The 12,547-nt window shown below is 37.4% G+C and overlaps 1 protein-coding gene across 1 annotated transcript in view; it reads right to left on the minus strand.

Moving 5' to 3' along the window:
• LOC140164974 (lysophospholipase D GDPD1-like) overlaps positions 1-687 on the minus strand; it is a 33,130-nt gene extending 32,443 nt beyond the window's left edge. The window contains exon 1 of the mRNA XM_072188380.1: positions 318-687. Coding sequence (XP_072044481.1) covers positions 318-456 — 139 coding nt within the window. The 5' untranslated portion in view covers positions 457-687. The remainder of the gene's footprint in view (positions 1-317) is intronic.
• Between the last annotated feature and the right edge of the window lie 11,860 nt (positions 688-12,547).

Raw genomic sequence — 12,547 nt, forward strand, 5'->3', positions numbered from 1 at the left:
TTAACCTGTTTTGAATAACTACCAACACATGACCAAAGGACATTGAATGACTGACATGCATGATGCATGCATGATCATGTGCATGTCATGACTGTACATGCTCTCCTCACAGGCCCCGAGCCTGTCACAGACACAGGGCATTGGTTTTGCATGCACATGCCCATGGCCAGAAAATTCTATTATTTAAGAGAATATTAAGCTCATAAAACACAGTATTACTATTTAAACCAGTGCTATGCATGTGATGATCATGTTTTACACCGAGTATTCATGTATTGTTTACGTAAAAAAATCAGCTGATTCACGATCCAACTCACCTCCTCTGTGTGCAATCAATTTAGCTTGAATCTTCGGCTTCTTTTTACGATGAACAAGATTTGGAAAACGTAATAAAAGCGACGATAAAACAACATAGCCTCCAAATAAGGAAAGTGGTACATACAAAGACACCGACATGGTGACACAAATATTGTTAATTTGGATATTACGAGCACTTTACAATTGACATCTCTGATCAATGCAGCTTGTTTTTCTCCAGATCACCGGCTGACAATAAAATGTCAAAGGTCAATAAATAGATCCGGTTGTAGGATTTTTTAGAGGGGATATTGTATTAAAATGGGTGTAGTTACCCAAAATAACTGAGTAAAACTACAAAATATAGAGCATGTCTCATGATTTAACAACATTTAATTTGTTATATTTTAGCTTGTTGCACAATCTAGAGCATTTAAGAAAGAGAGTATTGTAAAAATTTATTATATGTACTTGTCAAAAAAATTAATCTACCTATAATAAAATAGACGATTCCAAAGACAAAATAATCTTTTTTACCAGTCGCTTGCAACGCTGTGGGTTTTTCCGTGTTTTTTGTGCAAGTGTTTGTTTGTATTGTTCCGGGGTTTTGTTTTTGTTGTTTGTTTGTTTGTTTGTTTGTTTGTTTGTTGGTTGGGGTTTTTTTTGTTTGTTTGGGGGTTGGGTTTTGCTTTGCTAGTGTATGGGTTTTTTTGGGGGGTTCAAGTTTTTGTTTTTTGCTTTTAATGAATATAGTCAAAGGTCACTAGAGCAGTTTTGCTAAAAAAAAAGGACACAAAGTAACTGAAAAAGCTTTAAAAAGGCGAAATTAATTAAAAAGATATTTTTACATGAACTAATAAAATCGGCTTCAAAATTCAACATACTTTAGGGGCTGGCATTTTCTTCGGAAAGGGGGTCCCAAAAATTAATACAGGGGGGTCATAGAATTTTCAGACCAAAAATAGGGGGGTTATAATTTTTTAACACCCAAAATAGGGGGGTTATAGAATTATTAAGGGCTGGTGACTCAAAATTTTCGCGCATTCTTTAACTTCACAATCGAAATGTGCGCACAATCTATGCAAAATTTTTACGAACTCCGCGCGCCTTCGTTGCACTTACAATAAAAAATTTAACGCGCTCCGCACACTTTCTTCACTTTTAAGTTATGGCGCACTGCGTGCCTTAGTTCTGGCAATGAATAATTTTTCTTGAGTCTGTGTAGTTGGAATGGAAGGGGGTTATAAAAATTTTCGACCCGCGATAGGGGGGGTCATAAAAAATTGACTCCGGTCACCGACATATTTGGGAACCCCCCCTTCCGAAGAAAATGCCAGCCCCCTTAAGTGAAATAAAGTTAATAAACTATCATGTCACCAGCATGATTATATCGATCTAAGAATCGCAAATCACGGCCATACCCAGTCTCTGTCTTGCGACATTTTACGATATATTGCAATAACCTTATCAGAAAAATACGGCATTTGACCTTTGTAAAGCGGAATATTTTGGGCTTTATCTTAAGTAGAAGACTAGTAGATAGCACTCACTGATGAAGTTATCGTATAGATATCACCCAATCCGACACCCATCATTGATGAAATCATCTTAGGTAGATAGCACCCATTGATATGATGAAGTCATTTTAGCCTAGATAGCACACGTTGGTGAAGTCGTCGTAGATAGGTAAAATCACCTCATTGATAAAATTACTTCTAGCATTCGTTGATGAAGGCATCTTATTGATGAGGTCACTGCTTATGTAGATAGCACTCATTGATGAAGTCATCTTAGGTAGATAGCACTCATTGATGAAGTCATCTTAGGTAGATAGCACTCATTGATGAAGTCATCTTAGCTAGGTAGATAGCACTCATTGCATTGATGAAGTCATCTTAGGTGAAGGCACCTTATTGATGAGGTCACTGCTTAGGTAGATAGCACTCATTGATGAAGTCATCTTAGGTAGATAGCACTCATTGATGAAGTCATCTTAGTAGATAGCACTCATTGATGAAGTCATCTTAGGTAGATAGCACTCATTGCATTGATGAAGTCATCTTAGGTAGATAGCACTCATTGATGAAGTCATCTTAGGTAGATAGCACTCATTGATGAAGTCATCTTAGGTAGATAGCACTCATAGATGAAGTCATCTTAGGTAGATAGTAGCCTACTCATTGATGAATTCATCTTAGGTACCGTACTAGGTACTAGGTAGAGAGCACTCATTGATGAAGTCATCATAGCACTCATTGATGAAGTCATCTTAGATAGATATCACCCATTGATGAAGTTATCTTAGGTAGATAGCACTCATTGACAAAGTCATCTTAGGTAGATAGCACCCATTGATGAAGTCATCTTAGGTAGATAGCACCCATTGATGAAGTCACCTTAGGAAGACAACACCCATTGATGAAGTCATCTTAGGTAGATAGCACCCATTGATGAAGTTATCTTAAGTAGATAGCACCCATTGATGAAGTCATCTTAGTAGATAGCACTCATTGATGAAGTCATCATAGCACTCATTGATGATATCATCTTAGATAGATATCACCCATTGATGAAGTTATCTTAGGTAGATAGCACTCATTGATATAAAGTCATCTGAGGTAGATAGCACCCATTGATGAAGTCACCTTAGGTAGATAGCCCCCATTGATGAAGTCATCTTAGGTAGATAGCACTCATTGATAAAGAAGTCATCTTAGGTAGATAGCACCCATTGATGAAGTCATCTTAGGTAGATAGCACCCATTGATGAAGTCATCTTAGGTAGATAGCACCCATTGATGAAGTTATCTTAGGTAGATAGCACCCATTGATGAAGTCATCTTAGGTAGATAGCACTCATTGATGAAGTCATCTTAGTAGATAGCACTCATTGATGAAGTCATCTTAGGTAGATAGCACTCATTGCATTGATGAAGTCATCTTAGGTAGATAGCACTCATTGATGAAGTCATCTTAGTTAGATATCACCCATTGATGAAGTTATCTTAGGTAGATAGCACTCATTGATAAAGTCATCTTAGGTAGATAGCACCCATTGATGAAGTCACCTTAGGAAGACAGCACCCATTGATGAAGTCATCTTAGGTAGATAGCACTCATTGATGAAGTCATCTTAGTAGATAGCACTCATCGATGAAGTCATCTTCGGTAGATAGCACTCATTGCATTGATGAAGTCATCTTAGGTAGATAGCACTCATTGATGAAGTCATCTTAGTTAGATATCACCCATTGATGAAGTTATCTTAGGTAGATAGCACTCATTGATAAAGTCATCTTAGGTAGATAGCACCCATTGATGAAGTCATCTTAGGTAGATAGCACCCATTGATGAAGTCACCTTAGGAAGACAACACCCATTGATGAAGTCATCTTAGGTAGATAGCACCCATTGATGAAGTTATCTTAAGTAGATAGCACTCATTGCATTGGAAGATAGCACTCGTTGATGAAGTCATCTTAGGTAGATAGCACTCATTGATAAAGTCATCTTAGGTAGATAGCACCCATTGATGAAGTCATCTTAGGTAGATAGCACCCATTGATGAAGTCATCATAGGTAGATAGCACTCATTGATGAAGTCATCTTAGGTAGATAGCACTCATTGATGAAGTCATCTTAGGTAGATAGCACCCATTGATGAAGTCATCTTAGGTAGATAGCACTCATTGCATTGATGAAGTCATCTTAGGTAGATAGCACTCATTGATGAAGTCATCTTAGTTAGATATCACCCATTGATGAAGTTATCTTAGGTAGATAGCACTCATTGATAAAGTCATCTTAGGTAGATAGCACCCATTGATGAAGCACCCATTGATGAAGTCACCTTAGGAAGACAACACCCATTGATGAAGTCATCTTAGGTAGATAGCACCCATTGATGAAGTCACCTTAGGAAGACAACACCCATTGATGAAGTCATCTTAGGTAGATAGCACCCATTGATGAAGTCACCTTAGGAAGACAACACCCATTGATGAAGTCATCTTAGGTAGATAGCACCCATTGATGAAGTTATCTTAAGTAGATAGCACTCATTGATAAAGTCATCTTAGGTAGATAGCACTCATTGATGAAGTCATCTTAGGTAGATAGCACCCATTGATGAAGTCATCTTAGGTAGATAGCACTCATTGAGGAAGTCATCTTAGTAGATAGCACTCATTGATGAAGTCATCTTAGGTAGATAGCACTCATTGCATTGATGAAGTCATCTTAGGTAGATAGCACTCATTGATGAAGTCATCTTAGGTAGATAGCACTCATTGATGAAGTCATCTTAGTTAGATAGTACTCATTGATGAAGTCATCTTAGGTACTAGGTAGAGAGCACTCATTGATGAAGTCTTCTTAGGTAGATAGCACTCATTGATGAAGTCATCTTAGGTAGATAGCACCCATTGATGAAGTTATCTTAGGTAGATAGCACCCATTGATGAAGTCATCATAGGTAGATAGCACCCATTGATGAAGTCATCTTAGGTAGATAGCACCCATTGATGAAGTCACCTTAGGAAGACAACACCCATTGATGAAGTCATCTTAGGTAGATAGCACCCATTGATGAAGTTATCTTAAGTAGATAGCACTCATTGATGAAGTCATCTTAGGTAGATAGCACCCATTGATGAAGTCATCTTAGGTAGATAGCACCCATTGATGAAGTCATCTTAGGTAGATAGCACCCATTGATGAAGTCATCTTAGGTAGATAGCACCCATTGATGAAGTCATCTTAGGTAGATAGCACTCATTGATGAAGTTATCTTAGGTAGATAGCACCCATTGATGAAGTCATCTTAGATAGATATCACCCATTGATGAAGTTATCTTAGGTAGATAGCACTCATTGATGAAGTCATCTTAGGTAGATAGCACTCATTGATGAAGTCATCTTAGGTAGATAGCACTCATTGATGAAGTCATCTTAGGTAGATAGCACCCATTGATGAAGTCATCTTAGGTAGATAGCACTCATTGATGAAGTCATCTTAGCAGATAGCACTCATTGATGAAGTCATCATAGCACTCATTGATGAAATCATCTTAGATAGATATCACCCATTGATGAAGTTATCTTAGGTAGATAGCACTCATTGATAAAGTCATCTGAGGTAGATAGCACCCATTGATGAAGTCACCTTAGGAAGACAGCACCCGTTGATGAAGTCATCTTAGGTAGATAGCACCCATTGATGAAGTTATCTTAGGTAGATAGCACTCATTGATGAAGTCATCTTAGGTAGATAGCACTCATTGATGAAGTCATTTTAGTAGATAGCACTCATTGATGAAGTCATCTTAGGTAGATAGCACTCATTGATGAAGTCTTCTTAGGTAGATAGCACTCATTGATGAAGTCATCTTAGTAGATAGCACTCATTGATGAAGTCATCTTAGGTAGATAGCACTCATTGCATTGATGAAGTCATCTTAGGTAGATAGCACTCATTGATGAAGTCATCTTAGGTAGATAGCACTCATTGATGAAGTCATCTTAGGTAGATAGCACTCATTGATGAAGTCATCTTAGGTAGATAGCACTCATTGATGAAGTCATCTTAGGTAGATAGTACTCATTGATGAAGTCATCTTAGGTACTAGGTAGAGAGCACTCATTGATGAAGTCTTCTTAGGTAGATAGCACTCATTGATGAAGTCATCATAGCACTCATTGATGAAGTCATCTTAGATAGATATCACCCATTGATGAAGTTATCTTAGGTAGATAGCACTCATTGATAAAGTCATCTTAGGTAGATAGCACCCATTGATGAAGTCATCTTAGGTAGATAGCACCCATTGATGAAGTCACCTTAAGAAGACAGCACCCATTGATGAAGTCATCTTAGGTACATAGCACCCATTGATGAAGTTATCTTAGGTAGATAGATTTTGGGGTGAGACACGGACTTTTTGGGGAAAAAAGAGAAATTAATACTCGACCTCTTTTAACATCACCATTATTTGGTGTTAGAAAATAACCAAAATTTTTACTTTTTCACCCACTGAGCTGCTATTTTTCTATATTTGTCGCTTATTTATTGTTATACAAGATTTGATGAATTTCTCAATATTTTATGATTTTGGATATATTTATGCATATACAATGCACGAGCATTGCATAACAGCTATACTTACATCAATCATGAGCCTCATTTAATGCATGGTTTTAACAAAAGCGATAATCACTGACGTATTGCCTAAGAAAAAGTACATCAGCAATTAAAAGTTCGCTGAAATAATAACGTATTTCAATTTCACATGAAACGATGATTTAAAAAACACATTAAAAATCATAACGATCGTCACCTGGGCTATTGCGACATTGGGCTTATACATGAAAATTAGTTATATAAGCGTTACAAAAGGAAATTCAGTTTCAATGTCATGATTTGAAAAACACATTCACCATGTACATAAGTCATAACGAGGGAATCATATCACCTGGCGAAATTGGTCTAACATCCTATCTACCATTTTATCCGTAACACTATGTACATGTAGTCCTAAAATTAAATGCCCTAAACCTAACTTTAACCCTTTTCTGACTAATGACCCTTCGGACTATACAGGCTGTATCAAAATGATTGGTAGGCCTACTCATCAGTTTTTTGGTGTTTATTGACAAGCCTGCTTCTTGATATGCAATACTGAATCCTATTGAAATGCCTAGGATTTATAGTTATATACAGGGACTGCCTTTTGAGGAGAGCGAGAGCAATCGATCTCTACTGCTCTCCTTAAATCTGATATAGGAGAGTGATTTTTAGCTCTCCTTATTTGACCATTTTTTTCCTTACATTCTGTTGTAAATGCTCTAAACAGCTCTCCTTAAAGGCTCCAGAAGTGCTATTTAATGCTCTCCTGTAAATTCCAAAAGACAGTCCCTGGTTATATGACCTTTTATAACATTAATAAGGTAGCCCCTATGTTGCATTTTGATGTGGCAGTCTTGCCCATAAAATTCAATGGGAGCTGATTGGTACCAATCATTTTGATACAGCCTGTATAGGCCACGGATTTGTCCACAAACATGGTAATCATGTCCAATAGCCAGTCACTCTTGAGGAGAGGTACCCCCGGAGGATGAATTCCAGAAATATAATGCCATTATAATGCATCGATAGAAAACAATTTGCCCACAGTAAACACAGCTTGCATCAAATGGAATCAGACAAACTCGATCGTATAGCGTTTTTGCCCTACTGACATCAAGAAAATGTTAGGTGTGACTGTGAAAACAATTGTAATCTTGACATCAAGCTTGAACATGAACACGGCCCAGATTCTTATCTTTTTGTTGGTGGTAACCATGGCTTCTTGGGTACACAATGCAGATGCGGCACCCACGAGTACTTTGAATAGCCTAGAACGGAGAGTGACACCCGCCGGTACTTTGAAGAGCCTAGAACGGAGAGTGACACCGGCGGGTACTTTGAAGAGCCTAGAACGGAGATTGACACCCGCGGGTACTTTGAAGAGCATAGAACGGAGAGTGATACCCGCGAATCAAGGCCCTGAGTAAGTATAGAGGTTGTGCATAATGACGTATCATACCGTAAATATGGCGGACTACTCAAATGCATTCAACAAAAGCATGATTGCAATCTACCGCGACAGTTCGTCTCACACATATATTATCAAATGCACTATGATCAAATAGGTTGATGACAACATTTGATTGAATGGACTACACTGCGCCATGATTACGGTGAAGGACACCGGTTCAAATCATTTGTTTACAGCCAATTAATAATTTCACGCACACCCTCTATTCTACTAGTAGATCTAGGCAGGGTCGCCGCTAGAGGCCTTTCTTTGATGTGGACATGACCCCTGTTTTTCTTTTCATTATATAATTCAGAGATTTGTAGACCTGTTATACTAGTCTTAAGGGGGTACTACACCCCTGGCCAATTCTGTGCCTATTTTTGCTTTTTCTCAAAAATTATAGCGCATTGGTGACAATTAAGATGTGCATGTTGTAGGGGCAAGGACTACAACTATTGCTCTGAAAATTCAGCAACTCAAGGCAAGTAGTTATTGATTTATTGATCAAATACTGGTTTTCCCTCATTTTTTACTGCAATTCCACAACTGCTGTATGTGCCGAAATAAAATTTCCAGTGCAGTAGCTGTAGTCCTTGCCACTATAATATACATATCTTACTTGTCACCAATGCGCTATAATTTTAGAGAAAAATGCAAAAATAGGCACAAAATTGGACATGGGTGTAGTACCCCCTTAAGCGCGACCAATAAGCCTATATGAATATTTTTCACAAATTAGATTTACAAAATATTGGTTGTTGGTTTCGTTATTGTTGTTTTAGTAATTGTTATATATACTGCAACAATCAGGGTAATACTATATAGCCTATAGCAGTATTGATTTCGGGATTGATTTATTTCACCAAAGATATCATCCAAGGATAATTTAAACTTTGAAAATGTAGAAAATCCCAAAAATGCCGAAAAATGGCTGCCCTCCCTTCCATCAGCCCACATATCATGGTCCCCTTCCTATCCCTGTCCCATCACGAGCTACCCGGCTTCATAGGTTCGTGGTCCTGTGCATGTGGATTGATATACTAAGTACGCTTTCTGCATGGCTGTTTTTGTTATTAACTTAAGCTAACTTAGGGGGCAGTCACTATTTACGCCAGGGGGGGGATGGTGGATTGAAGGGGGGAACACGAAAAAAATTCTATTATGATTGGGGGGAACACGAATTATATTTATTCCATTTGGGGGGAACATGAATTTTTTCCCCAGTATATTAAAAATTTAAAAAAAACCACTGTAAAACAGGAAAAGCAGAGTGACAGAGCGGTAGTACATGTTGATATTAAAGCATATGTGCATATTCACTACTTTATTTAATCTTTTGACAGCCTTGGTGGCATGACATGTTTTCTTGGATTACATGTAACATAAAATACAATGTACAAACAAGGCTGATTCACTACTGATTTTTACAGTGAAAGTCAAAATTGTTCCCAGGTTTGTGAAAGTGCAGGCTATACAGGGCCTCGTTCTTTTAATGTGTAAAATGTGCAAATACTTGCAATGTACGTGCATGTTAGGTGCTACGCAATTATCACCATGGCCCCGCAGCCAGCACTTTCACCAAAAGCTTCGAAACAAAGTATTTTCATTTTTGCTTTTGCTACAAATACAGATGTTGTTATTACTATTCTACACCTACAAAACAGCACAGTACACTCTTTCAAAACCATTAAAGTACAAAATACAAAATGTATGTGCAAATCTGAAAGCAGACGGAGAAAAAAGTCTTACAGCCTGACTAACCCAGGAAAATATTAATCATATACAAAAGTATCAATGTACTAACCCACAATTCTAAACTGTTTTCTTGAACGAAAAATGTGTATTATTGATATGATCCAAAAGTAAATTGAATTTTTAACCAGTATATAAAGACAAATATAATTATTACTATTCAAATTTTAATCTTGACAAAAGGACAGATCCCACTACTTTTCTTGGCTTGTAAATTACTTTTTGCTGGGGCATGGGGTACGTCAAACCTAAATTTTGTGAAAAATACAAAATGCTGTCAAGTTTTACCTTTCAAAGTTATGTACTCAAATCATACATTTTTGGAAAGGGCAAGAGTGTTACTGTTAGACTCAATTTCCGTCATCAAATTTCACACAAACCAATGATTTTTCCAATTAGGCCAAATTAAAAAAATGTTTGTCTCAAAGCCCCCGCGCGCATTTAGCAAATGGACACGCATTCGATATCCCACAAATCCATGTTTTCTTTTTTATTTTCTTAATTTTATTTTACAAACATCCCGAAAATCTGAAAATTTACCCAAACGTTTTGCCTTTTGACATTAATTGAAAAAACATTTGAAAAAAATCTTTAAAAAAAATATATAAAAAATAGCAAAACAATAAAGTTTTTGAAAAATAGGTGGGCTTTGAGTCCTTTGAGACAAACAATTAATTTAAGTTGGCCTTAATAGGCCAAAAAGAAGCAAAATTTAAATTGTTTTATCAACAAATCTAAATTTTGACAGTTTTCATCAATATCTTGAAAACTAACCATTTTTGTGGTGGAAAAAAGTCATGTACACAAGTTTATAGGCCATGTTGCATCACGTATTCCTCAACCTATGCTAGACAGAGAAAATCCAGGGCACTACATGGATGTCTTTAATACCCCTTCTATGGATGGCGACAATGCACGCCAAGTTGATGATTACCTTCCTCGGACACAAATCAAGATCAGATTCAGAGAAGGGGTCCTAGCAGCTTCAAATGGAGAGGCCATAAAGGCATTTGCATCAGAATTTGCAGTCAATGATGAATTAGTCCAAAAATATGTGAAGCACCTTCACCATTTGCAATGCAAGGAAGAGATGCGTCGAAGGCAGCGGGACATGGCACGGAATGAAAGGGAGCGGCTGGAGTATGATGACTACGATTGGCATGAACTGGTGGGCAATGATTCCCTTTCCACACTTTTAGTTAGTGAACTTACTAAATATCTCAAGAAACACAATCTTCAAACCACAGGTAATAAGCGGGCAAAAATACAACTGATTAAAAGGCACATCCAGAATCAGGAAGATGCGCCCAGAAGTGACTCTGAGAATGCTGAAGAGGAGAGTGAAGACAGTGACCATGAAGAAGTTGAAAGTGAAAGTATTGAGGAGGAGAGTGAAGACAGTGACCATGAAGAAGTTGAAAGTGAAAGTATTGAGGAGGAGAGTGATCAAGTATATGGTGTTGTAGGATCAGACACAAGTGATAGTGAGCACGAGGAAAACTTTGAAGATCATGTTGTAGTCACAAGAAGTGGAAGGAAAGCAGGGTCATGGAGAAGTGTTTTTTCATTTTAAAGTGGTATGTTCCTTGCACAGCGTTACCAACAGGCAAATAATGATTCAACACGTACAAGGTTTCCATATTTGATAGTCATTTTTGTATGATGATGGTCTACAGAAAAGATGAAAATATCCTGATACTATTGATATAGATGAACTTCAGTGTCACATTCTTGCCCAAAAGAGAAAATACAAAGCAACTTTAGAGGTAACATTGTACAAAATGTGGCCGGGGCCATGAAGGTTTATCAATAGAGTAGACTGAAAATACACAGGTCAAAATTGGCCTGCCCCTTTTTTAATTTCACCAAGTTCTTCTGCTGTAAATAATAGTATTCAGCATTTTCTCTTCGATAAACAGTGTTGGAAATAACCAGTAAAGCGTAGCAACAAGCTGCACCCTGGGTATGTACACAGCCAGAATCTTCAAAATCAACTGGCAACACAGGTATAATGTTAATCACCTTGAGTCCTACTTGTAGCACCCTCGAGTCGCTTGGTGCACATATTAAACCTGTGTTGCCAGTCACAAGAATCTGCCTGTGAATATAGTACTGTGATATTTAATACATGTACAGGCTAGAGTTCTGTGCACCTGTACTATACTTTTACCAGTAACTTAATTTTATTTAATTTTATTATTCCATTTGTGATTTTAAAAAGGCCAAGAAAAAGAAAACATTTCTTGTACAAACTTATTAAAAAACAAGGGGTACAGTATACAGAACTCTTTCCATGATTATGAATACTCATATATTTCATTATTTTAAAAGAGAGACAATAAAAGTACAAAGTAAAAATACATGAAGACCGTAGTATTGTTTTTGTTAGGGAGGGGGGAACCTGAATTTTTTTACCTGATCGATGGGGGGAACCTGAATTTTTTTCTGAAGCCAACAGGGGGAACATGAACATGAAAATTTGAGGGAAAAGTTGAAAAATCCTCCATCCCCCCCTGGCGTAAATAGTGACCGCCCCCTTACGCCCCTCTGGAATCAAGCCTCGAAAAATCCATGGTATAACCTCAATCCTTCTCTCTTTCCTTATATTTTCAGGCGCTGTTGTTCTTATTCAAAGGCAGTTTCTTTTACTCAGCAGCTACTGCTTGGAACAATCTCCCGGATCAATATTTTCTTTCAAGTTTTATTTTGGTTTGTAGTGTAGCTAAGCGGGAGCGAAGTTGAGAAACCATTCCACCGGCAACGGTCACACAACAAGAAAATACTCTGAGGTATATCCCAATTATTTCTACAAACATGGATGCAAATATGATTATTCACTATATTTGCATTCATCTTAGGTAGATAGCACCCATTGATGAAGTCATCTTAGGTAGATAGCACCCCTTGATAAAGCCATCTTA

Source organism: Amphiura filiformis, chromosome 11 (assembly GCF_039555335.1).
Source record: "Amphiura filiformis chromosome 11, Afil_fr2py, whole genome shotgun sequence".
Classification (NCBI taxonomy): domain Eukaryota; kingdom Metazoa; phylum Echinodermata; class Ophiuroidea; order Amphilepidida; family Amphiuridae; genus Amphiura; species Amphiura filiformis.